General features: G+C 48.5%; 4 protein-coding genes across 4 annotated transcripts; all 4 read left to right on the forward strand.

The window, feature by feature from the left end:
* Window positions 1-164: 164 nt before the first annotated feature.
* Window positions 165-2,720, forward strand: F4807DRAFT_436296 (uncharacterized protein). Its single transcript, XM_047998947.1, has one exon. It carries the CDS (start codon window positions 486-488, stop codon window positions 2,304-2,306), a length of 1,821 nt encoding a protein of 606 aa, XP_047851756.1. The 5' UTR covers window positions 165-485; the 3' UTR covers window positions 2,307-2,720.
* Window positions 2,721-3,188: 468 nt separating this feature from the next.
* On the forward strand, window positions 3,189-4,935 carry F4807DRAFT_436298 (NAD(P)-binding protein). The gene is made up of 4 exons (XM_047998948.1): window positions 3,189-3,863; window positions 3,920-4,027; window positions 4,079-4,235; window positions 4,299-4,935. Exons 1-4 carry the CDS (start codon window positions 3,556-3,558, stop codon window positions 4,485-4,487), a joined length of 762 nt encoding a protein of 253 aa, XP_047851757.1. The 5' UTR covers window positions 3,189-3,555; the 3' UTR covers window positions 4,488-4,935.
* Window positions 4,936-14,518: 9,583 nt separating this feature from the next.
* F4807DRAFT_192175 (uncharacterized protein) lies at window positions 14,519-17,263 on the forward strand. Its single transcript, XM_047993698.1, has 4 exons — window positions 14,519-15,538; window positions 15,702-15,754; window positions 15,810-17,053; window positions 17,111-17,263. Exons 1-4 carry the CDS (start codon window positions 14,814-14,816, stop codon window positions 17,174-17,176), a joined length of 2,088 nt encoding a protein of 695 aa, XP_047851758.1. The 5' UTR covers window positions 14,519-14,813; the 3' UTR covers window positions 17,177-17,263.
* A 2,709-nt stretch (window positions 17,264-19,972) lies between these two features.
* F4807DRAFT_462970 (uncharacterized protein) lies at window positions 19,973-20,463 on the forward strand (the record flags this gene model as incomplete). The annotated part of the gene is made up of 2 exons (XM_048001901.1): window positions 19,973-19,993; window positions 20,188-20,463. 2 exons carry the CDS (start codon window positions 19,973-19,975, stop codon window positions 20,461-20,463), a joined length of 297 nt encoding a protein of 98 aa, XP_047851759.1.
* Between the last annotated feature and the right edge of the window lie 1,512 nt (window positions 20,464-21,975).

A 21,975-nucleotide genomic window follows, 5' to 3' on the forward strand; every position in this document is an offset into this window, starting at 1 on the left:
GCCCAGAAAGGAGCGGCCTTGCATTGGGTGAGCAAGCATTATCGATAAGGCCCGGTCCTTCCAAGTTGACGATCACGTGCTATATAGAAAACAGGCCATGGAAGGATCCCTGCTATTCAATACTGCTATCTGGACGCATACGGTGCAATTAATCCCGTCTTCAACTTTTTTACACCACCAAAAATCCACGCCGCGGTTCTCCATTCCAAAGACAATACAGCTTCATCCACCCGCATACTCGACCGTTTGAACCCATCCAACCGCCGATTCCCACTCACCCACAGAAATTCCACTATTCCGAGCGTCTTACGTTTATTTCTGCCATGTACTATTTAGAACGCATTTACAGTTTCTAATTCAATACATTTCCCAACAAATCCAAGTCCACACTTTGCTCTTGCAACCTTTGTCGCTATTTGCTTTCCTACATTGCTGACACGTCACAATCCCGTTTGACACCTACCAAGCAGCCGGCAGCCTCAATCATGGCTTCGCACGACGTTCGCGACGTGCTTAATCTGCCGCTCGATGGCGGTTCACGACCCGCGAAGAAGCAGAAGACTGGAGTCCCGCGAACAAACTTGAAGGGTCTAGCAAGGGAAGTACAGAACTTGGGAGGCGACAACCCCATCGCGATCGTACCGGAGCTGTCCGCATTCAAGAAGCGACGATTCGGAAGCCGTAAACCAGCTGCGCGATGGGAGTTACAACCCTTCCGCAATTCAGCGCGAGGCGACCAGTCGCTGCATTTACGGCATTGGAGAAAGCAGACGGAAGAACAAGCAAGACCTCAGGAACGACAGAATGGAGAGAATGGAGCAGGTGTGGAGACTAAGTCGGAACAGTTGGAAGACTCGGCGTTCGCCAAGTTCAACGTGCAGGTTGATATTCCCCAGTACAGTGATGATCAATACCAGTCAAACCTTAAAAGCGATGAGTGGACGAAGGACGAGACAGATTACCTATTCGATCTTGCTAGACTCTTTGATCTTCGATGGCCGCTCATATGGGACCGTTACGAGTACCAACCCAAGCCCGAGAAGGTGACAAATGGAGATGGAGGAGACACCACCGATCCTAACACTGCCGTAGTTCCTGCGTCTAAGGTGCGATCACTAGAGGACTTAAAGGCCCGATATTATGAAGTAGCAGCGAAGATGATGGCAGTTCAGAAGCCCGTGCAATACATGACGCAAGCCGAATTTGCTTTGCATGAGGTCATGGCCAATTTCAATCCGAACTCTGAAGCGCAGCGCAAGAAATTTGCGGCAGACGCGTTATCCCGGTCCAGCGAAGAGGCCCGGGAGGAGGAGATGCTACTCATCGAAGTGCGAAGAATCCTTGCTCGCCAGGAGAGGCTGAACCAAGAACGTCGCGAGCTGTACAACCGCCTGGACTACCCGCACCAAGACCAGGATATCAACGCGTTCAAATCTAGCTCTGGCCTGCAGACGCTGCTTCAGAATCTCATGAATGTGGACAAGACTAAGAAGCGCAAGTCCCTCATGGAAGCCAACGGCGCCAACACGCCCGCCTCAGCACATCCCTCGGGCCATCCTGCCAATTCCACACCCTTGTCGGAAACCCGCCGCGGGAGCATTGCCGCCTCCTCCGTCACCGCCGGTCACCGCGACTCGATCGGTGGGGGCGAGAGGCCCGAACGCCCGACGAAGAAGGGTGCGCAGCCGGAACGCAAGAAGCTCACCGAGCAGGAAGAGCAAATCTACGGTGTATCACATCACGATAGGCTACCGTCAGGCCCGACGTTCCGGTACGAGCGCATCAACAAGATCCTCACAACGAAGAGCAACGCCCAACACCAGCGTATCACGAACACGTTGGCAGAGCTTGATATCCCGAGTCGACTGAACATGCCGACGCGTGCTGTTGTCGAGGAGATGGAGAAGCTGCTCCAAGCCATTGGAACGTTGCTGGATTTGCGAAAGACGAATGATAAGGTGGACGCGGAGATTCGTCTCGAGAAAGCGAAGAAGGCGGAGCGGGAGAGGAAGGAGGGCAAGGTTCCGCCGCCGGAGGAGAAGACGAACGGGGAGGTTAAGGAAGAGAAGGATAAAGATAAAGATAAGGATGGTTTGACGAATGGAGATGCTGCTAGTGCGGGAGGTGGAGCAGCGGAGAAGACGAACGGTGAGACTGCGAGTGCGGACGCGGACGCAGCTAAGAAGCAGATCAGTGCAGAGGATAAGGATAAGAGCGTGAGGCCCGAGAGTAGTGGTGGCCGGAAGAGGAGCTTGAGCGTGCTTAGTAGCGTTAGTGACAAGAGCGCTAAGAGGCAAAAGAAGTAAGGCTACTACAGACACGATATCGACATCCACTTCCCATGATATTAGGTGTCGAGCCTAGTACAAGGGTCCAATCAGAAGCAAGCAGTCTAGGAAGTCTGGTAACCAGAAGTGCGATTCACATGAAGTACGAGAGCCGACGGAATGAGATGAGAAGGAGGAGAGAAGGAGGAAAGCCTATGGCTGCTGACTACGATACCTCAGTTACGGGTCAGTTATTGTTTTGGAACTGCGCAGTTAGGAAAAGGGGTCTCTAGCTACCTAGCTTAACTACTGGGTGCTTGAGACATGCCTTATATTCCTGCTGCTTGCTTGTATGTATGAACGAGGCTACGATGGCAACCACGAGCTTGCTACGCCTTAATCGAAACACTGCATTGCATTGCTATGAATGAAAGCATCTCCGGCTCTGTTTAACGAATTTGACTTATTTGATTTTGTGAACAGTAGTATGGTGGTAGATGAGAGGAGTTGGTTTTTATGTCGCTTGATCGCTTATTGCGATTATATCTCGTTTTATCCTTTAGGATTTAAGGGAACAAGGCTCGGTCCTTGTCTTCTAGTCATGAGAGGAAGTAAGTATTGAACCTATCCATTTCATGTCTGAAGACTACACGTAATGGCCGCTACAGACTATTGAAATTGATGGCTTCTCTCACCCGACGCCCACTTCCCCTATTCCCCTATTCCGTGCCAAGGTTCAGTTTAGTGTTCAAGGCACTTCAGATAAACCATAGGAAGACCCAGCTGTCCATCGCCAGTGACATTGCGACCGAGTTGTGCGACAGGTTCGATCGAGCCTTCAGTTACAGCATCAGCATGCCAGACCCTCTTGACCCGAGTGTGAGTATTGGTGCGCGGACTATTAGGTAATATCACCGACAGGGCGCTTAATGCGAAGACTTAAACTGGGGTTGTCCTTCCGGGACGGTTATCTTCGTAAGTAACGCGCGTTTGGCATTGGCCATCGATTACCGGCCGAGACATAGAAGGCGTCTTGTCATGCCCACTAGTTACCTAATCGACGGCGTACCTGGCTGCTGGGACGGGAGGGGTGGACGGAGGCGTATATCATTTATGCTAGAGAACGAGACAAACAAAGCATTTCAACGTCCAACGCCGAACATTATTCCTACTCCATTCTCTCACCTTGCTCTTTACCCCTAAGTCGACAAAGTAGTAGCCCACTTCACAACACCAATCACCTATCGCAAATTGCCTATACCCAACACCTTTGAGTAATATATTCATAATGGCTTCGTTCCTCGTGACGGGCGCCTCTCGGGGCCTCGGACTAGCTCTTGTCCGCCAACTTATTTCCCTCCCAGCCACAGACGTCGGCCAAGTCTTCGCAACCGCACGAGGAGATTCCCGCGCGCTGGAAGAGCTCGAAAACAGTTCATCTGGCCGGGTCATTCTTGTCAAACTCGATGTCACCAACGAAGCATCCATAAAGCAAGCAGCAGCCGAGGTCGAAGCAAAACTAGAAAGCAAAGGTCTAGATGTCTTGATTAATAATGCCGGAGTGTGCCATTATGCTCCCGATGGGGTTAAATCCATGTGAGCTTTCCCTCTCCCGGAATATACCAGAAAACCCGTCAACTAACATCATTCAGGGATAATCTCGCAGAAAGCTTCACTACTAATGTCCTCGGCGTCCACTGGGTGACCCAAGCATTTCTTCCGCTTCTGCGGAAGGGAAAGGTGAAAAAAGTTGCCAACATGTGAGGTGATAACCTATCCCTTAGCCTCTTCGTGACTCTAACGATACCAAGCGCATCCTACCTAGCCTCTATCACGCAAGCTCGCGCGGCACATTACTTCCCCGCCCCAGCTTACAAGATTTCAAAAGCAGCCATGAATGCCCTTACCGTCCAATACGCCATCGATCATGAAAAGGAAGGCTTCTCATTCATGGCGGTCTGTCCCGGCGTACGTATCCTCCCCACTTCTCCTTTAAATCAGGTATTGTCGGATACTAAAGCCGGCGTCTAGTGGATGAAAACTGAGTTAGGTGGCGGCGACGCAGCAGACTTAACCCCCGAGGAGGGTGCCAAGGCCTCGCTGGATATCATCCTCAAACCGGGGCGGGAGTACAATGGGAAGATGCCGAAGATTCTTGTCAGGGGGTGGGAGAACGCTCCGGGGAATAACCAGTACGATGGGACTATTGTTCCGTGGTGATTTTCGATTTTGTATGCTGGCACCCGTTCAGCTGTTGACGACTTGGAATTCTGCCAACAGAATAGCAAAACCTGGGACTCCCAAGGTTGCGTACTTGTTGGTCATGCAGCTTGTGTAGCAGACATATCGGTAGGCAACTAGTAACATTGAAGGTTTTGAGCCTTCAATGTTGGAACTGCATGTGGGCGATTTTGTGGCTCGAAAGTTGAAGATCCCTGGATTCGCTTGATTTTTAACAGGTATATATTCAAGTATACAATATTTCAGGTTTCATTACATAGGTATCGTCATCATCTGCAGCATTAGATGGAGATAAGAGGCTTATATAATTTGCTGAAATCATCTTTTCTATAATGTGAAACCAATGACGAGAAGTATAGTAGTATTGCTAGCTCTCCTCTACAAACCAGACTTGACAGTTTTGTCTTCCTACCTAAGTAGTATGTAGCAGTTATATTCATTACCTAGTCATCTATTTACGCATTGTCTCTGGATAGGTAGGTAGGTACTCTTATAATAGATGTTTTCTTTTGGATATTTGATCTTGAGGAATTATTTGTCACTTGTCAATTTCACGAAGATTACACTCCAGCAGTTCTTCGAGTAATATATAAATAACTTATGAAACGATAAATCTTTGTTTTGGTACGTACTAAGGACTAAGATGGAGTGTATATGGCAGGAAGGTGCGATTAATATTGTACTAGTATTTAAGATCTCCATAATGAGTGAGAAGGTCTGAGAGAACTTAATAAATATAATATCTTATCCCCTTTAATCCTTTTCTGGTGCCTTCATACCGGAATCTACGCATGGGAATATTGTTACAGCATTTTATTAATACAGTCACTTGTTTAGTTACTCGTTTATTAAACTATTTATTATTAAAAAAATAACGTTAAAAGGGGCTCTGTCTTGCCCGCTGTCGTCTCTGTCTGGGAGCACTGTTCTTCCTACCGTCAAAAAATCATCAATATATCTCGTCCGTTCGGCTTGCTGTGCTGCCGTTACCGTTATTCCTTTCGTTTACCGTTTCGGCCCGTCGATGTCTACTTTCCCACTAATATTATCCTTACGTTCGTTCCCCTCCCGGCTATAGTATTATCCCGGGAATTAGGTGAGCAGTGGAAGGACCCGACCTATTTCGGTGGCCCGCGGGTGTTTAGCTAGTCTGGCGTGTGGGAGCTGTGTTCGTGGGCTCGTTAGGGTTGTGCGAGGGTTGGCTGTTTCGGACTTGTTCGTGGTTTCCCTGAATGGACTCTTATATTGAAGGAAGTCGCCCGGGGGCAGGCTCTTGTGTTTCCGCACTAGATGGAGTGTACTTGGCAGGAAGATTCTGCTAGCACTGTACTAGTATTTAAGATCTCCACAATGAGATCCAAGGTCTAAGAGAACTTAACCAATACAACATCTTGCCTATCCTCTAATGCCCTTTTCTGACTAACATTACATTGCCCCCCCTAATTCTCGGCTAAGAGGTCACTTAACCAATATGGTTTACAAATGTCCCTAACCTAATAAATGTATTCTTATAACATATCTAGTATTTTAACCTTTTCTTTGTAAGAGAATATTGGCATGTCCCTTTTTGCTCTTCTGCTCATCATAACTAAGAGCCTGAAAACATGAATAGGAAGAACTCCTATAGCCTACCTAGGCTTGTAGTGAGCGTTAGACCCATTGGCTACTACCAATAGTAGATTGTCACTGGCAACTGATTATATTGACTTACCTATTCTTGGGACACTAGTGTTAGTATTTAGCATCCCAGCGAGAGCGACAACGTTAAGCCTCGAAGCTATCACAGACGCCGAAAAGGGGCAACCGTTGAAAGCGGCTACATCCTGCGTTAGGAATACCCAGAGGCTCCTGCAATACCACCCAAATTGCTCCTTCTAATTTCCTGTGTAGTAATGAGGTCAAAGATTGGAGAATTAAGCAGTTAGTATTTTCTCCATGTGGAGTTAGGGATGACCCTAAGTATCTCGACTATAGTAAAGGTCCTTGGAATATCATCTATTTTTATGGAATGATCAACCTTCTATTTTCTCTTCCGCTTCATGAACTGACCTATGAGGACCTTGTCCGCCTAACTAGACTAGAGAGTAACTGGTCCACCTGGTTTGTGATGAGCGATAGAGACATTCTCGTGACATCGGAGATGAGTCACTCAAGGTTTAAAACGCGCTTGCGAGATTGTCGATGAACGTTTCGGTGGAGCTTGTCTCACTACAAGTAGACTGCGTCTGGACGGACCTTGCTTCTATTGACCACCTAGGTAGTGTGGAGTCCGTTGGCAGTATCTAACCGCCGCAAAGTAGCAACGTAAAAAGGAGATGTGAAACTTGAAACGACAGAGGACTATAGCTAGAAACGAGTGAGGGATTAATGACTTCTATTGGTCGGGAAACGGACCGATGAATGAGACAAGGGCGGCAGTCTAGAGATCTGATCGCGATCACAACGTCTCTACTTAAGCGCGCTAAGGGGAGTTATAGGCTTAGGCAACCATTTTATACATGGGATGTTCTAGAAACCAGGGAAATCAGAGATATTTCTTTCAAGGGGTGACGTCTAAATTAACACTTGCGGTCGCGAGCGGCCGCATATTGAGGCTATATCTTAATTTAGCAACCTCCCTAAAAATAAGTACCCCAGCTGATCCTCGTGGTACCAAAAAATCCCGAGTTGGAATACGTCATGAGCAATAGCTGGGGCGTGGTCGCAAGGGGAGCTTAGGGACGATCTGAAAGCCGTTGGGGCCCCGAGGCTTGACGCTTCCCTGTACCTCCAGGTACACCAATAGGGACCATGTGATAACAGAGCACACACGTGCAGTGTACCATCTAGCATTGAGAAATCTCGCGTACAGTCCCAGAGCGCGCCAGCGTCAAGGTACCCGCCGTGGGCACGGTAAACTCTCCAACTACACACGGCCCCGATTGCCACAAACGATCTAGACAAAAGTCAAGCCGCGGGCTAAGGTCGCTTTCAAGGCTCGCGGGCGCTTCTGGAAGTTCGGTGAGCCTAGGGATGACACTCCCCTAACGCCGCCCGGTACTGCCTGGTACCGCCTGATAGGGTACAGCTTGCATGCAGGCGGCGAAACGCCCAATCTCCAGGCTTTCCCCAGACTAAAGCGCCCAACCTGGAAGTAGGATGGTAGTGCCGCCTCGGTGCCTTGCAGGAAGGATCATGATAGCGACAGCGTGGAGGAGGGTAGGACGGTAGGGCGGGTAGATTTCCTGCGAGTGATCTAGGACGGAAATAGATTTAAACGCCCGACTCGCAGAAAGACGTTGGCGGGATGGGAAGAAGACGTAGAAGACGCCATCACGCCGCGAGGTACAATTACGTGCATGGGAGAAAGAAAGTTTCTCGAACACGCTGTGATGTCCTGGCGCTTAGATGTTATCGCCGGGCGGCTATTTGTGACAACCGCGACTTGTCATTGGTCGTTGGACACACGAGTAGTGGTAGACTGTTTCTGATTTGAGAGCGCTACCATGGAAATCTGGGGTAAGCAATCTTTAGAACTTCTCACCTGCAATTTTAAATCTGGAGGAAATGATAAGAGAAAGGGGGGAACAAGGTTAGGATCTCGATTCTGGCAATGGTTAGTTTAAATTCGTGAGAATGAGGCTCAACTACTCTGTCATTGTTTATGTTTAGATTGACCCCTGAACTGACCCCTAAAGTGACCTGAAGTTTGGGCCATTGAGGCCACTAAACAAAACAACAGACATTGGGTTTAGCGCGAATGGATCATGTGACTCTCGCGATAGGTACATAAGGTGCGTTAGTAGTAACGGGTACTAAAATACATCCATGGCAATCTGTACCGTCCTATGTAGTAGCTTCCTCATATTGCCGTAGTTATCCCCTAGAAGATTGAAGCCACAAGATAGAACAGGAAACATCGCCTCAGCTTCAGCTAGTCTTGAACCTTGTAGTCGTTGACGAACCGTAAACGTTAGATTGCGGTTTCCAAGGGTTCTTACTAGTCACGAGAACAATTCCAATCGTTCCCACTATATTCCAAGGTTCCCTATTCACCAACACTTTCAACAGTCAATCAGTCAATTCATCATGCTGCGCCAACATCCTGAACCACCGTTTGATCTTCGTGTTACCCGCTGATTACCTACATACCACAAGGATGTCAAGGCCGCTAAACGCAATACCTACAGTACCTATAGTAGTAGCTATCTGGGTCGCTTACCTTCACCTTCGGGCGCCGTGGACTAGTAGCTTGCGATATGCGACTTGTGACAAGTCACATTATTACGAGCCTTGCTAAATTATCGGTAACAAACTATTACCTAAAAAAAGAAATCTACGCCGAATTAACAGCTAGGAAACATACAAACGACCCAAACTAACATGCTAGTCTTCATACATATTAATCCCCTCTTCCTAGAACTCGGGCACACATATACTCACCGTAGGTAGGTAGACATCTATTAACCTGGGCGATCCCAAATTGTCGAATCCTTCGCAAAACTAAACCCCTTACGCAACCTCATACTAACAGCCCAAGGCCCCAAACCAGGCGGTCGGGTCTATTTTTGCACGAGTCGTCCATTCGGCTGCCTCCTTACGTGGCAAAGTCGACAACCATCAGGATATCCTAAACATTCGGAATATTTACAGTTTGCTCGAGTTTTATCCTGTTGCCTTAAGGTCCTTCAGGTCTTGACCTTCCCTGTTATCTCTGTGTATTGTGGTCAGAGCGCGGGTCCGCCTCCGGCGTGCCTCGCGCTTACATACATACATAGTATATGACGGTCGGCTGTTGGACGTTGACCCTGCAGGTCCACGCTAAGAGTTCGACAAGGGTCATAACGGACCTTTTCCCGCTTTGACTGTGTCACTTTTCTTACTCCTCTGCCTCTTCTAGTATAGTATGATTTGATAATGCTCAGGATATACTTCCAAGTTGCAGGCAGTGTGCATCGGCGAGTCTCACGAAGTCGGCTTTAAACAAGATCAAATTCACCAGACTGGATAAGACTTCAAATATTGATGAATTGACAATAACGCTCACTCTGTGCCGTTATTTATCATCCAACGACCCAAAACCTGACGGCGATTGAATGAGGCGTATTCAGCTCTGGACCCAATACCTAGGCATTGCTTCCCTTCACCTTTTCCTCTTTGGAAAGGCTGATGGCCCCCAACGGTTGTCTCGGCTTGATAGACCGGGGCCCCTCTCATAGTTGCTCGTCCTGCCCAGGTTGCCTACTATGTACAGAGGTATTCACGTGTACACCTGGGCAGTTGTCAGACGGTTAAGGGAACCAAAGCACAGATAGTGAGAAAAAAGCGTGTGCAGATCTCCGGGCAACCACTGATTAAAAAAAACGTTCTATCGATTTTGGCCTTGTTGTATCCCTCCTTCAAGGATAAGTCTTCACCGTCAGCCTGACGCAACCTTATGAACTTCCACCTCCGCTTTCTAGTATTAGTGTCATGAGGGGTAGCAGCGAACCTTATCGGGGTTAATGTAAGGAGACCGGGGATGGGAATAGCCGCATGAGAATCCTTCTGCTACTCAACAGTGTAATGATGTCCTGAGGTGTCATGCACATGGTTCTTCATACCGAAAAAAAACTCCCATTCTATGTCCTACCGGGCTTCCAAGGTTCCAAGGCTACCAAGCGGGTCGCAGCTCGAACCGAGAAATGTTCCGCCGATTTCTAAGAAAAGAAATCCGGGCCATCAGATACCAGATAAGTTTTATGCGCGGACGCGGTTGATCTAGTGTGTCTCGTCCGAACTACCAAGTTGGCTTCCTTGTCGCAAGCTAACCAAGCTAGGAGCTGTAGCGTCGGACCAATGAGCGGCGGCAAGCCGCTTAGGAGACGATCACTTTCCTGAACGGCGGCAAACCCATAAGACCAAAACTCTCGGACGATTCGCGACAAGCGCTTTACGCTCGCCCCACGGAAATCTACTCTAGCGAAGTACTTTCAGAAACGCTTTCGAGAAAATGCCGGGATCATGAACAGCGACACCTTAGGCCCCTACGCAAGCCGCGCAAGTAAAAATGGTCGATAAATAGGACGAATGTTATTGTAGTATGCTAAAATTATCTTCGCGATTTAATCATAGGTCCCACATGGCCATCAGCTTAAGACCTGATATTCGCACGAATATCTGTAACATGTGCCTTTTTCGGACGAAAGCAAATTGAAGCTTCTTTTGCGTCAGGCTCCGATTGTGAGTGTGGGATTTTCCCGTGTGTGCCGTGCGCGACGGACACCTCGAGTCATTGTTCGAAGGGTGTCATCCGGCCGGCAGGGTGCATGGCAATATACTAAATTCCAAAATGGAAGAGTTTCCGGAGCTAAGCAGGCCAGCATGTGTACCGCCCTGATCGATTACGTCGCAGTAAGATCCAGGGGAAGGACGGTGGACCGGCAGCGTTAATATTACATCCATACCTACCTGAGGTACCGTATCTGTCGTATGGGTGTATGGGTGTATTTCTTTTCTAGAGCGGTTTGCTTGATGAAGGATGTAGCCTTATTTCTTATTTCTTGACCGAGCAAGCCCCCGAGATGATGACTGACATGCCTACGTCAGCAAAAGCGGTCGTGTCGCAAAGGTGCACCGCCGCGTTCTCGGCTCGCCGTCAATACTAGTCCTTACGACCTAGACGGAGGCCTTCCCTGTTGCCGTATTAGCGCGCCCTCGTCTCCCTTTTGCCATGTACGTACTACGCCATTTGCGCCATGTATCCCCATGGTTTAGGTTTCAACTCTCGGGGTTAAAGATCGATGTAACTCGTGAACTAATACGAGACATTTGTGACGATGGGCGAGCACATGCGCTAGCAACAAATCAATGGCTTCTTGTCGGCTCTAGACGCGGGTATTCGCTGCGCCCTAATGAGAGCCCTGGACATTTTCGACATCACACGCTCGCGCCAAATTGCATGACAGCTAGATCCCTGTCTTGAAGCGCCCATTGGCTGCGGACGGAGTACAACCAGACTCACAAACTCCTCTGACCGCACATGCCGGCAATGCTCCAGGGTCGGCCTTTTCTGGTTGGAAGCAGCGCTGCCGCAAGACTTGGCGAGAAGAATTGGCAGAATTCCAAACCCAAAGTGGAATCTACGTTGCACCTTTGCTGTGCCGCCCGCCGACTTCTACAAGATCGAGGACCCTTCAAACTACCTAGATCCTCCCAATCGCATGGCCTTCTCCTGCACCCCTGCTGAGATTTACCAAGCCCACCAACGCGTATGTGTGTGCTATTTTGATCCCAAACAGTCGTGGGTTAGGATAACGAGGCCTGGCGGCCACGAACCGCGGCTAGGCCGCAAGAAACGGCCTTTATTGATTCATCAATGCTCTTATCTCACCATCGCGTCGCGGGTGCCAGTAATATCTAAGACGACCACGACAACAGATGTGTCGCGGGCCGAAAGTACTGAACCTATCATAACATACACCTACAACAAGAGGTGAGATACAGCGAATCGGACAGCTCAATGGCATTGGTGAAAAATCCCGGTGCAACGTTGGAGGGGCTAGCTAGCTGTTGGTGGCATTGAGGAGGGGGGACGGTAAGCGCACGATTAGGTCGACGATGTTTCTTGACGGCTGTTCTTGGATGAAGAAACATTAACTACGACAACTCGCGAATGAGCCGCCACGATGTATTGAGGCTGGCTAAGGATAATAGCACATTCCCCGCAAGGCTAGGTACCCGTTCGAAAAGAAAGCGGACTTGATTTCATCGCTTCTAGAGCTAGATATGTACATGGCGTTTGTCGTATTCGATGATGAATTATGCTCCTGCGGTACCACCCAGCGTAGATTCGGTAACATCGCATGAAGAACGGCGGGAAGCAGAAGAAGAACGACTACGTAAGGTGGGAGGAGTTAGGAAACGAAAGAACCTAACATATGATATGGATGATGTTGGTACATCTCGTACACCTCATACCTAGCACGACACATTCATCATCGTCGTGGCAGCGCCAGGCCTATTATCTAGACGCGCAGGGCTAGACTTGTGCAATATTGAAACAAGTACATACGCTACTAGTACTATATGTACGATTCTTCATGTAGGTACTATACGTTTATGTAAGTAATTGTCATCTTCGATGTCGCCTTACGGTATTAAAGGTATTAAATCTATCAAAGCTATTAAATAGATACCTTGGTACAATCTATCCGAACAGGGATCCACCGCGGAATTGGAAAAAGTGTCTAAGATTCTAGCGCAAGCGGAGGTACATTGGAAGGTACTACTATGTAAGTTAAAGTGGGTGCGGATACCCTTGACACCCTTGCTAGAAGCCGAAGTTTCCCTCGACTCGCTTCCAAGTTCTCATGGGCTTGTCGTCGCACACAACAACCCTAGTCGGGTTCAAGGTACCTCGGCGGATTGTATCTCTTAGTCTTTCGGCTTACCAGTTCAGCCAGCCCAGCCAGTTATATAGCAGTTATACGTACATGTAATACATTCCCTTTCACGCGATGTATGTATCTACGGCTTCCAAGCGCCATGCCGCCCAATATTGGGGCAGCTTAGCCAGGGTTCGACGATCTCGTTCTGCGTTCTGCGGTACAAAAGTATCGAGGCATCCCGCCGAGGAACATCGAGGTTGTGATCAAATCCTTTTTGGGGGGATGTTTCTTTTCGTCGTCTCTATTGACAAATTACAAACTACGACCTACGACTACAACTACGCACGTTTAATTGCTTGCATTCATTCATTCATTTCTTTTCCCACTCTCGCTGCCTTGCATGTTTTCCATGCTAGATAAGGTACTCAACCTATAAAGTACTGTGCAATCTTCCATTTTACATACACGTATTTGTATACGTATACGTACCTCTATAACTGATCCCAATCAGTCCAGCATTCTGTATGTACTTGGCTCTTGCCTCTTTGCCCTGGCTACCAGACCTGCCCAGGGCTATATCCACCTGCGTACATGCCCCCAGCTACCTTGCACCTTACTTACTTACCTACCTACCCGTCTTACTTTATCTATCCTTACCATCCTTGCTTTACATCACTTCCCGCTCTGCCTAGGCCCTGGTGCTGGCTAGCCACATAATTTTTTTCTTTATATTTTCTTATATCCCCCCTTACACTCCACCTACTATTACATGCTACCTTGATTACTGTTAACCCAATTGCCCTATCGTATACCTTATTTCCTTTAACTCTCTCTAATCTCTCTAATCCTCCTTCGCTCATTTTCTTTCTACATGGTGATTCGGTTGCATTAGAAGGGAGGCGAAGAGAAGAGAAGGTCTATTGACGTTGAGGATCTAACATTGACATTGACAAAGGGAGAGACGGATTCCAAAACCATTCATTCCCACAACTGGCCAAAAAAATTAATCGCGCGTTAAATCGCCAAGCGCTGGTCCTTTTTTGTGTACGCATTAAATAAGGGTCAAGGATCCTGGCACAAGGAACGGGTGGGAGAAACCCAATATAGTTGGTTCGAATTCGACGAGTAGCAATCGTGGGCCGGACCGCACGATAATAGTCTGGAGTTTTTTCCACACGCAGCCCAAAACCGAGAGTATACACTCAACTCAACTTTCACTAGCAAAAAAAGAAAAAAAAGACTGGGCAATTTCCTTAAGTAGGTCGGGGACATATAAGCAGGATAGGCGATTGAGGCGACATACAGTCGCCTATGCGCAGCAGCTCACGAACTTGTTGCTTACACCGCAACACAGCAATACACGACGTACCGCATCGGCCCTTGCACGTCACAGTCGTATTACGCAGTCCAAATTCAATAAGAAAGAGGTGCGGTTCACTCACTCCCGCTTCGCTTGTACAAAATTGCCTCCCCGCGCACCCGCCTTCGAAAGTTCGTCACCGTTCAAATAAGAGTCGTGCAGATCCCACCCATTGTTCTGCGCCACGACGAGCGCATTGCTTAGAGATCCGAACTGCGTATAGCTAAAGTCTATATATTAGCTCTTATTAATGTTTTGGCCTCCGGGAACGCTAATTCGGAGGTTTTAGCAGACCGCACCGCGACCGCTGTGCGGGTCATCATCTCTGGGCGGATTTACCATTTTTAGCTCTTACTTTTTCGGCTTTCGTCACGACTTATCAGCTGGTTTTTCTCTCTCTTTAAACTAGGCCGCAACGTCGACGGAGGTTACATATTTCGGTTATAGTCCGAACCCTGTTGACATTTGCTCTTCCCCTCTCACTAAAGAGCTTTCTTGTATCGGACTATTGGTTCTTGAGTGCCAATCACACTGGCCAAATTGTTCAATCGCACAGCAACTGGTCCTCGCTAATATACGTCTACGTATCGAGTTCCTATGCACCTCACGCAAGATTGCTGGGCTGAAGATATTGTTGGACGAAATATGGCTACCTTCACGGCCTTGAACGGAGGTGAGCCAAAGGGTGTCGAGAGGCCTAGCAGTAGCCCTACATCGGTACGCGCAGCCTCAGAGGAACAGTCTCTTCGCCAAATAACCACCCAGGAACCAAAAGTTGGAGATAGCTCTACTAACCAGAGAGAGCGCTGGTCTGGACCGAGTCCTGATCGTTCGTCTTACCAACCAACTCTCTATTCGGAGGCTGAAGGGGCTCACAAGCGTAAGCGATCATTCTCAGACGAATCTCATAGAGAAGGACCTGTTAGTCGTGGGCGGGAACAGCCATCTCAAGTAGAATCACGTGATATACATCCCGCGACGCAACGAGAACGAGAGTATAGGCAGTATGGTGAGGAAGGTCGAGAGCATCACGATTCCTGGTATCCACGACACAGCCATGCGGACGACCGCAGTACGTATGATCGACAGGACTCTGCGAGCGTAGTTCCGTCGCCGAGTGACGAGCAGGCTGGCGATACGCTTCGAAGAACCACCCATATGGATTCTCAACACGATTATTCGGCGACGAGTCCTGACGGTGATGATAGCTCCGTGCTCTATGGCGGTACCTCTTACACTTCGGAGCAGAGGAAAGGAGACGCAGTAATCCAGTCAGATCCTAAGAAGAGGAAGCGCAACTTTAGTAACAGGACTAAGACTGGGTATGGGACCCCCTATCCTCCTTGTTTGGGACTTTACAATTCGGAGCCTATTGCTGACTTTTGGGTGTGGTGTGGCCGAGTTTGCACCCTCTAAGTGTCGTTGGTGCGCAACCACCTTCGGACCTAAGAGCGAGGCATCGGCTTTCCATACCGAAAAATATAGCTGCCTAACGTGTCGCAAGAGAAAGAAGAAATGCGATGAGACGAAACCGCAGTGTAAGCCTCTTTTAGGCATGGTCGTTAAGGCTTCGTATACTTACGAGCGGAATAGGTACCAACTGCGTTCGAGGTGGATTTGTATGCCACGGCTACCCTAATCAACGAGGTTACCCCAAGATGGAGAATAAACCTGCCGCCGTTCCACTCGAGTCTAAGGATCCTAGCTATGTCCCTCCCGGAGCCTACGGAATGCCGCAGCAGAGTAGTTATCCGATTCCGCCCCCGCCACCCCCGAAACGTGATCAGCCTTCCCAGGCTTACCGTGGCCAACCGCTCCGGATAGAACCCGTGCAGGGCCGGCCGATTCTCCCAGACGACAGCAGACAGGCGACCTCCGCCACTCTTCCTACCCCGACCCCATCTGCTTCGAGCCCGGAGAACAACAAATTGTCATCCATATCATATACTAATTCGACAAGCATGTTTCCTACCCCAATTAGCGCTACGAGTTCTACCATACAGTTGCCCACACCATTGAGCGGTGTTGACCGCCATAAAGACTATCAAAGAGTGCCGCCATTACACGACCTTACGAGGACCGAACATGACACGCCGCATTCGAGCTCGCTTCCGCAGATTAACGTTCTCCCGCCAACTCGGAGTAGTAGTCCGCCACCCCAGTCTGCGCTGCCGCCCCCGCCTCCGCCTCCTCCGCCTGCAACAACGGCAACGAATCCTCAGGAAACTGCACAACTCGCGCTATCACATTCTCATTACCCACCCAGCAGGGAACGGACCCAGAAGGAGGAGATGCTTACAGGGAATCTGTACTATCCTTTTGATGAGGAGTTGGTACTCGAGAGACAAAGATGCAGCGCTGCATGCTTCAGGTTCAACAACTCTACGAGTCCCAATGTCGGTGTATCAGCACCCGAACGTTCGCGCCTCTTCCGAGAAATCTTGAACCCGACAGAACCAATTTTTATGGATCGGAACTCGACAGCCATTACTCGCGTTGGGAACGTTGGGCAAGAGGTGGTTGTTGAGGCACCATTCACCTGCGACTATGGGTACAACATTGTGATTGGGAACAACGTGTTTATTGGTCGGAATTGTACCATTATTGATCCCATGGAAGTCCTTATTGGTGACAACAGTTACATCGGTCCGAACGTCAGTCTCTTTGGTGGTACGTTACAAACGGATCCCAAGAGGCGCAAGGGTAACAAGAGCGCACATATCGGTGCCGCTATTTGCATTGACGAAGATGTATGGATTGGGGGCGGTGCTATAGTTCTCTACGGAGTAAGGATCGGAAGAGGGGCGACAGTCGCCGCTGGAGCTGTGGTAACTAAAGTAAGTCATCGAAAAAGCAATTCCCCGCTTGAACACTGTCTCTAATGAAGGCGTCAGGATGTACCACCGTTCACTGTCGTGGCTGGCAACCCTGCTCGGGTAACGCGCGGCGCCATTAGCTGACAGGGCAGAAGTTGGATTTGTTTCATATTTTTGCTATTTTGCGAATTGGCCATGATACCCAAATTCGATGTTCCTGTCATTTTACATAATACGCATCTCCGCCTCATTTTCTCCGCGTGCGCAATATCCAGACGTTCCGTTTTTAACTCGCGGCGAGCATTTTCTCATTAGTTAATGACCTTGAGTCTGGTTATTTGGCACCTCTTCTCAACGTCCCTGTTGGGGAGAGGGAGGGCAACCAAGAATATACGGAAAGCGGTTACGATATACGAGGCGAGAGCGATATTTTTTATTATCTACATGGAAGATCGTGATACATATTATAGAAAGTTACCAGGTAGCTCTGGAAGCTATATGGCGATATTGGTTGGGAAAGTTCGTTTTGATTTTGAGGTACGCAAGCCAGGGGTTCTCTGGCTCTTCTGCGATACCAATTGGTTAGCTTTGCTCCGGTTGCCGGGATGGGATATGGAAACAGGTTCCACTCACGAGATGACGGCCTTCGCATCCATGGATGGATTAACGAACGCATGCAGGCACGCTGCTTATGTAGAAGTAGGTAGCGGGCCATAATCGCCACTTATGTGAAGACGAGGGTCAATGAAAAGAGAGATAGGGTACGATATAGGTAGATCTAGGTTAAAGATACCCGGTTTTTTCTGGCTTCAATTGGCGGTGTAGGAGTATTCACATCATGCATGTCTATAGGTGTGAGATACTATCACGTAATAATCATAGTGAGTCAGCACCAACCAACCACAGCTCAAGTTCATTATACTAGACCAATTACCGATTATACATGTTGACAATATATTTTATAATCATTACCAGAGTATATGTCGCGTCTAGAAACATGTATCGATCATTCTAGATCAGCCCCTTTTTCCGTTGGACTTTCCCCTTTTTCAATTTCTTAAATGATTGGTGACTAATAACTACATGTATGTAACGTTGCTCCTATCTAGCTACCTACATACTTACACACGATACACATATGTATAGAATCTAAGTTTCCAGTTAATCTCTCATGAAAGTCAAACCCGACAATGAACATCTCACATAAGTTTCTCATACTCGAAAATGACACAACCATCCGAAGCATATTTGCTCAAACTTAACCCAATGTTCTTAAAGTTCCTTAAAGAACTCATATAACTACCTCAGGCCTTGCCTTCCTAGATTCCATAGCAGATGTCTGCCTAAACATGCTCATCGGTATAAATAGTAGACTAAATGCAGAATAATCTGTCGACCGATTTCTAACAAACGATTCCTTGCGATGAAAAATTCTAGGTCAATCTAGACACCCTCAGGCTTCGGATATACCTAGTATATGCAGAACTTACATGAGCTGCGGAGATATTATATCTCCTGTCGCGCCATTATCGACTTCTTGTTGTCTTCAATGTATGGATCGCCGACTAGCCAGGCCACGGCCTCAGGACATGACGTCCTATTTATACCACAGGAAGCCACCCACAGCAACGGCTTAGGCTCCTATGCCACCCTCTCATCAGGAGGGGCATATATACGCCTAGGATAGGAGTTAGGAAGCATATAAGCCTTTGTCATACGGTTGGTGGGTGCCGGGTCTGTAACATAGTGAACGGTATGATCTATTAAGAAAAGGGGAGCGTTGCTCCTAAGGGATGGCGAGCTAATCAAGGGCTAGGTATTCCCCTTTAGGTTGGATCACCTAATCGCCCCGTGGCAGAATCCATGGATGGCTTTACAGACGTGTTGCGGAGGATGCGCCAATTCCCGGGAGCGAAGTCCCTGCGTCAAGATACATACCTACCTATAAGGAATGGGCCACAGACCTCAATGATTGGTACTTTCGAGAGTACCTAATGTCTTATCAGAAGACATATATCGAAAGGTTGTTACGATCATAACCAGTCCCCCAAATGTCGGGTTCCCCGATGTCGCCGTGACATCGGTGGAGAAGACAGCCATTGCCTTCGTGCTTGGCTATTCTATTCACGAGCGCTTCTATATGGGTTTTTCACACTCACCCGGTCATAGGGTTTGGTTTCTTAACTTCCCCACATCCAAGGAGTGTATGCTCGCTGGGCGAGCGAAATAAGTTTGCTGAACTTGAAGACCCTATCCATGAAGGAGGCTCGAGGTGCCAAAACACCTTCAGAGCACGGAAGCGCAAGCCAGAAAGCACGTCTATCGGTGCCATTCAAGAGCAAGCGATATTTTCATACATTTCGCTGTCGACGCAATTGGGCTGGACTTATAACCTGGAGATCCTCCGATCGAAACGGAGCAGAGCTACCAAATGCGAAGAGTCGAGTCAAGATGTGATATGACGGTTGGTGTATTGTCTAGGTAAGTTCCAATCCCGTAACGAGAGAATAAATAATTTATCTAGTCTGTAGACTAATTCCAGCAGCTACGCTGGAGCGCGTACAAAAGTTCGGCGTGAGATATGACTGGAACGCGGCAAATGTGCCAAAGAACACAAAACCCGAACTACCAGACCCAGATGCCCTGGAGAAGGTTGCTTTCCACACATAGCTACAATGTAGCTACAACACTACCTACATACCGAGATAGTTGCGTTGATCCCAACGTGGATCTTAACAACTGCCGAATCAAGATCTGGATGGGAATGCCCAATGTCGCGTATCCTCTATCCTTTGCTTCTACTTTCCAATTCCCGTCGTTGTTCTTCCGTCGCAGCGCTCACCTTCACAGTCTTTCGTACGCCGTTGATCATCAACCCGAAAGTCCCTCCCATTTGGTGGTTCTACTGCCTATGCTGCCTTCTAGGCAACAATCCATACCATGTCTACTGCTCCATTGAGAGTGAGGACCTGGCCTTGATTCCGCATATTGTCTTTGAATGGACCCGCAGCACCGGACAAGCTATCGTTTGGCCGTCTCTCCTTCGACCGTTTACAGCAGAGTGAGCTTCGAGAGGCCTCTGTTTACATTGCTACCACCTACCTATCGGGACCGACATAAAGTCGATCCTAACTGATGTCCGCGATGCAACAAAGGCGAGCGCAGACTCTGGAGCGAAGCGAAAGGAACTCGAAGGCTGGAGCATACGGGATGTCGGTTACTTTCACCCGGACCTCGAGGACGCGGCGGTCGGGACCAGTGAGGTGGTAACGATCGGCAAAGAAACCCATTGGCGCTCAGTCTGTCTGTTCATCGATCAAGTCAGGGCACAATGTTCCAACAAGACGCGCACCGAGCAGATAACCGCGAAGTTCCCTCAACTACTGCGAGGCCGGGCTCAGCTATGGTGGACATCAATGCTCAGTGATTAGGATAAGCAAAAGGCCTTGAACGACGTCGACCATATTACATACCTCTGATTTTGCTTCATCGTGAGCCCCCAACATTTGGTAGCTCTGCTCATATTCATAAACAACGGGTTCGGTTTAATATTGGTCCTGATTCTCGAAGTTTCACCCTCGTTTCGCAGCTAGTAATGAGGAATTCATGAGCAGAGCTTTATGACAGTTGTGTCCCCGAGAGGACTTGAGGTTTCAGACGTAGCCTCAATGGCTCCGAGAGTTGACCCGTGTTCGCATAACGGTTCATGGACCGACAAATACTACTGCTTAAGGATTTTGCCACTGATTGCATGGATGATACAGTTATACTTTTGAATACAGAGGAAGAACGCCAAGAAAATCGGGATGGAAGACTAAAGAAATGTCGCAAAAGCCGTAGCATGCGGGTGTGGAATACATCACCTATTCTCTCCAGTGGTGTCTAGAACTAGAAACAAACCTAGTCAAGGTACAGAGAAGGTCAAGGTCAAGGCTCCGACCGTTGACCTCGAGACGAGACCCTCACATTCCGTTCCGTCCCCGTCAGCGACTTCGACGAGTATGTGACCCACGCGATGAGGTAAGAAACGGACGCTTCGCGCGTCACTTGCGGTACAACTCTTATTCCACCGTATCCTACGGAGGTCTTCAAAAGGAGTTTCGTCCTCCACTCCTTCCTAATCGATCGAACCAAGCGATGCGCGAAAAGTTGAAGGGGTAAACACGTTTAGTAGATGAACATACCAACCACAACCACAACCGGAATGTAGGCGTGGGAAACTAGATGGTGGATGGTATGGTTGAAAGCCGATAAAAGACGTGGCGGAAACCTACACCGCGCATAAGATACTCGAGAATAACTTTCTAGGTCACGACCGCAAGCTCGAAGAGCACGTTAGGTATTGACTTGCGGAAAGTCATACCCATAGCAATTCAGTAGACGGTCGTGGTCACTTTGATCATGAAAGATTTTTGAACGTTGATTACGGTCGAGGCGGGAAGCCTAGAGAGATTCCAGAACCTCTCATCCGCTCACATGGAAGCCTATCTCTGCCTAGCTAGGTACTCTCACACATTTTGCCCCTCGAATCCGGCCCTGAGCCAATTTCCCTTCCCAACATCTTCTACACCGATAAAGTCAATAAACTTTCAGACTTATTCTTATCAATGTTACATTGTTATAGATATGGTCTGTTGGAGGACCAGTTGTTAGATTAGAGGCCTAGCAGGATCGGAGTTCGGACTATGGGAGATTTATTGGCGATTGGCCACGGAGCAGAATAGACAAAGGGTTCTTCCTGTATATATACCATGCTCCCTAGATGATAGTAGCCCAGAGCTCCTCGCGCAATAACGTCGTTGTCTCGTCGTCCGCTAGTTCTGTCTCATGATGTGATACTTACAAGTAGTTTACTAAGGAGGACACGTTTGCGGTGAGGAGGCACATTGATTTCCTGTAAATGCCCTAGGACGCACTAGTATACGATAGCGATAGTGGCAGAC

Source organism: Annulohypoxylon truncatum, assembly GCF_022578515.1.
Source record: "Annulohypoxylon truncatum strain CBS 140777 unplaced genomic scaffold F4807scaffold_29, whole genome shotgun sequence".
Lineage (NCBI taxonomy): Eukaryota > Fungi > Ascomycota > Sordariomycetes > Xylariales > Hypoxylaceae > Annulohypoxylon > Annulohypoxylon truncatum.

Coding starts and splice junctions, on each gene's coding strand:
- F4807DRAFT_436296 (XM_047998947.1), top strand. CDS start 486: ATGGCTTCGCACGACGTTCGCGACGTGCTTAATCTGCCGCTCGATGGC.
- F4807DRAFT_436298 (XM_047998948.1), top strand. CDS start 3,556: ATGGCTTCGTTCCTCGTGACGGGCGCCTCTCGGGGCCTCGGACTAGCT. Junction 3,864..3,919: donor CCCGATGGGGTTAAATCCAT/GTGAGCTTTCCC, acceptor AACATCATTCAG/GGATAATCTCGCAGAAAGCT. Junction 4,236..4,298: donor TCATGGCGGTCTGTCCCGGC/GTACGTATCCTC, acceptor GCCGGCGTCTAG/TGGATGAAAACTGAGTTAGG.
- F4807DRAFT_192175 (XM_047993698.1), top strand. CDS start 14,814: ATGCACCTCACGCAAGATTGCTGGGCTGAAGATATTGTTGGACGAAAT. Junction 15,539..15,701: donor AGTAACAGGACTAAGACTGG/GTATGGGACCCC, acceptor CGAAAAATATAG/CTGCCTAACGTGTCGCAAGA. Junction 15,755..15,809: donor CGATGAGACGAAACCGCAGT/GTAAGCCTCTTT, acceptor CGAGCGGAATAG/GTACCAACTGCGTTCGAGGT.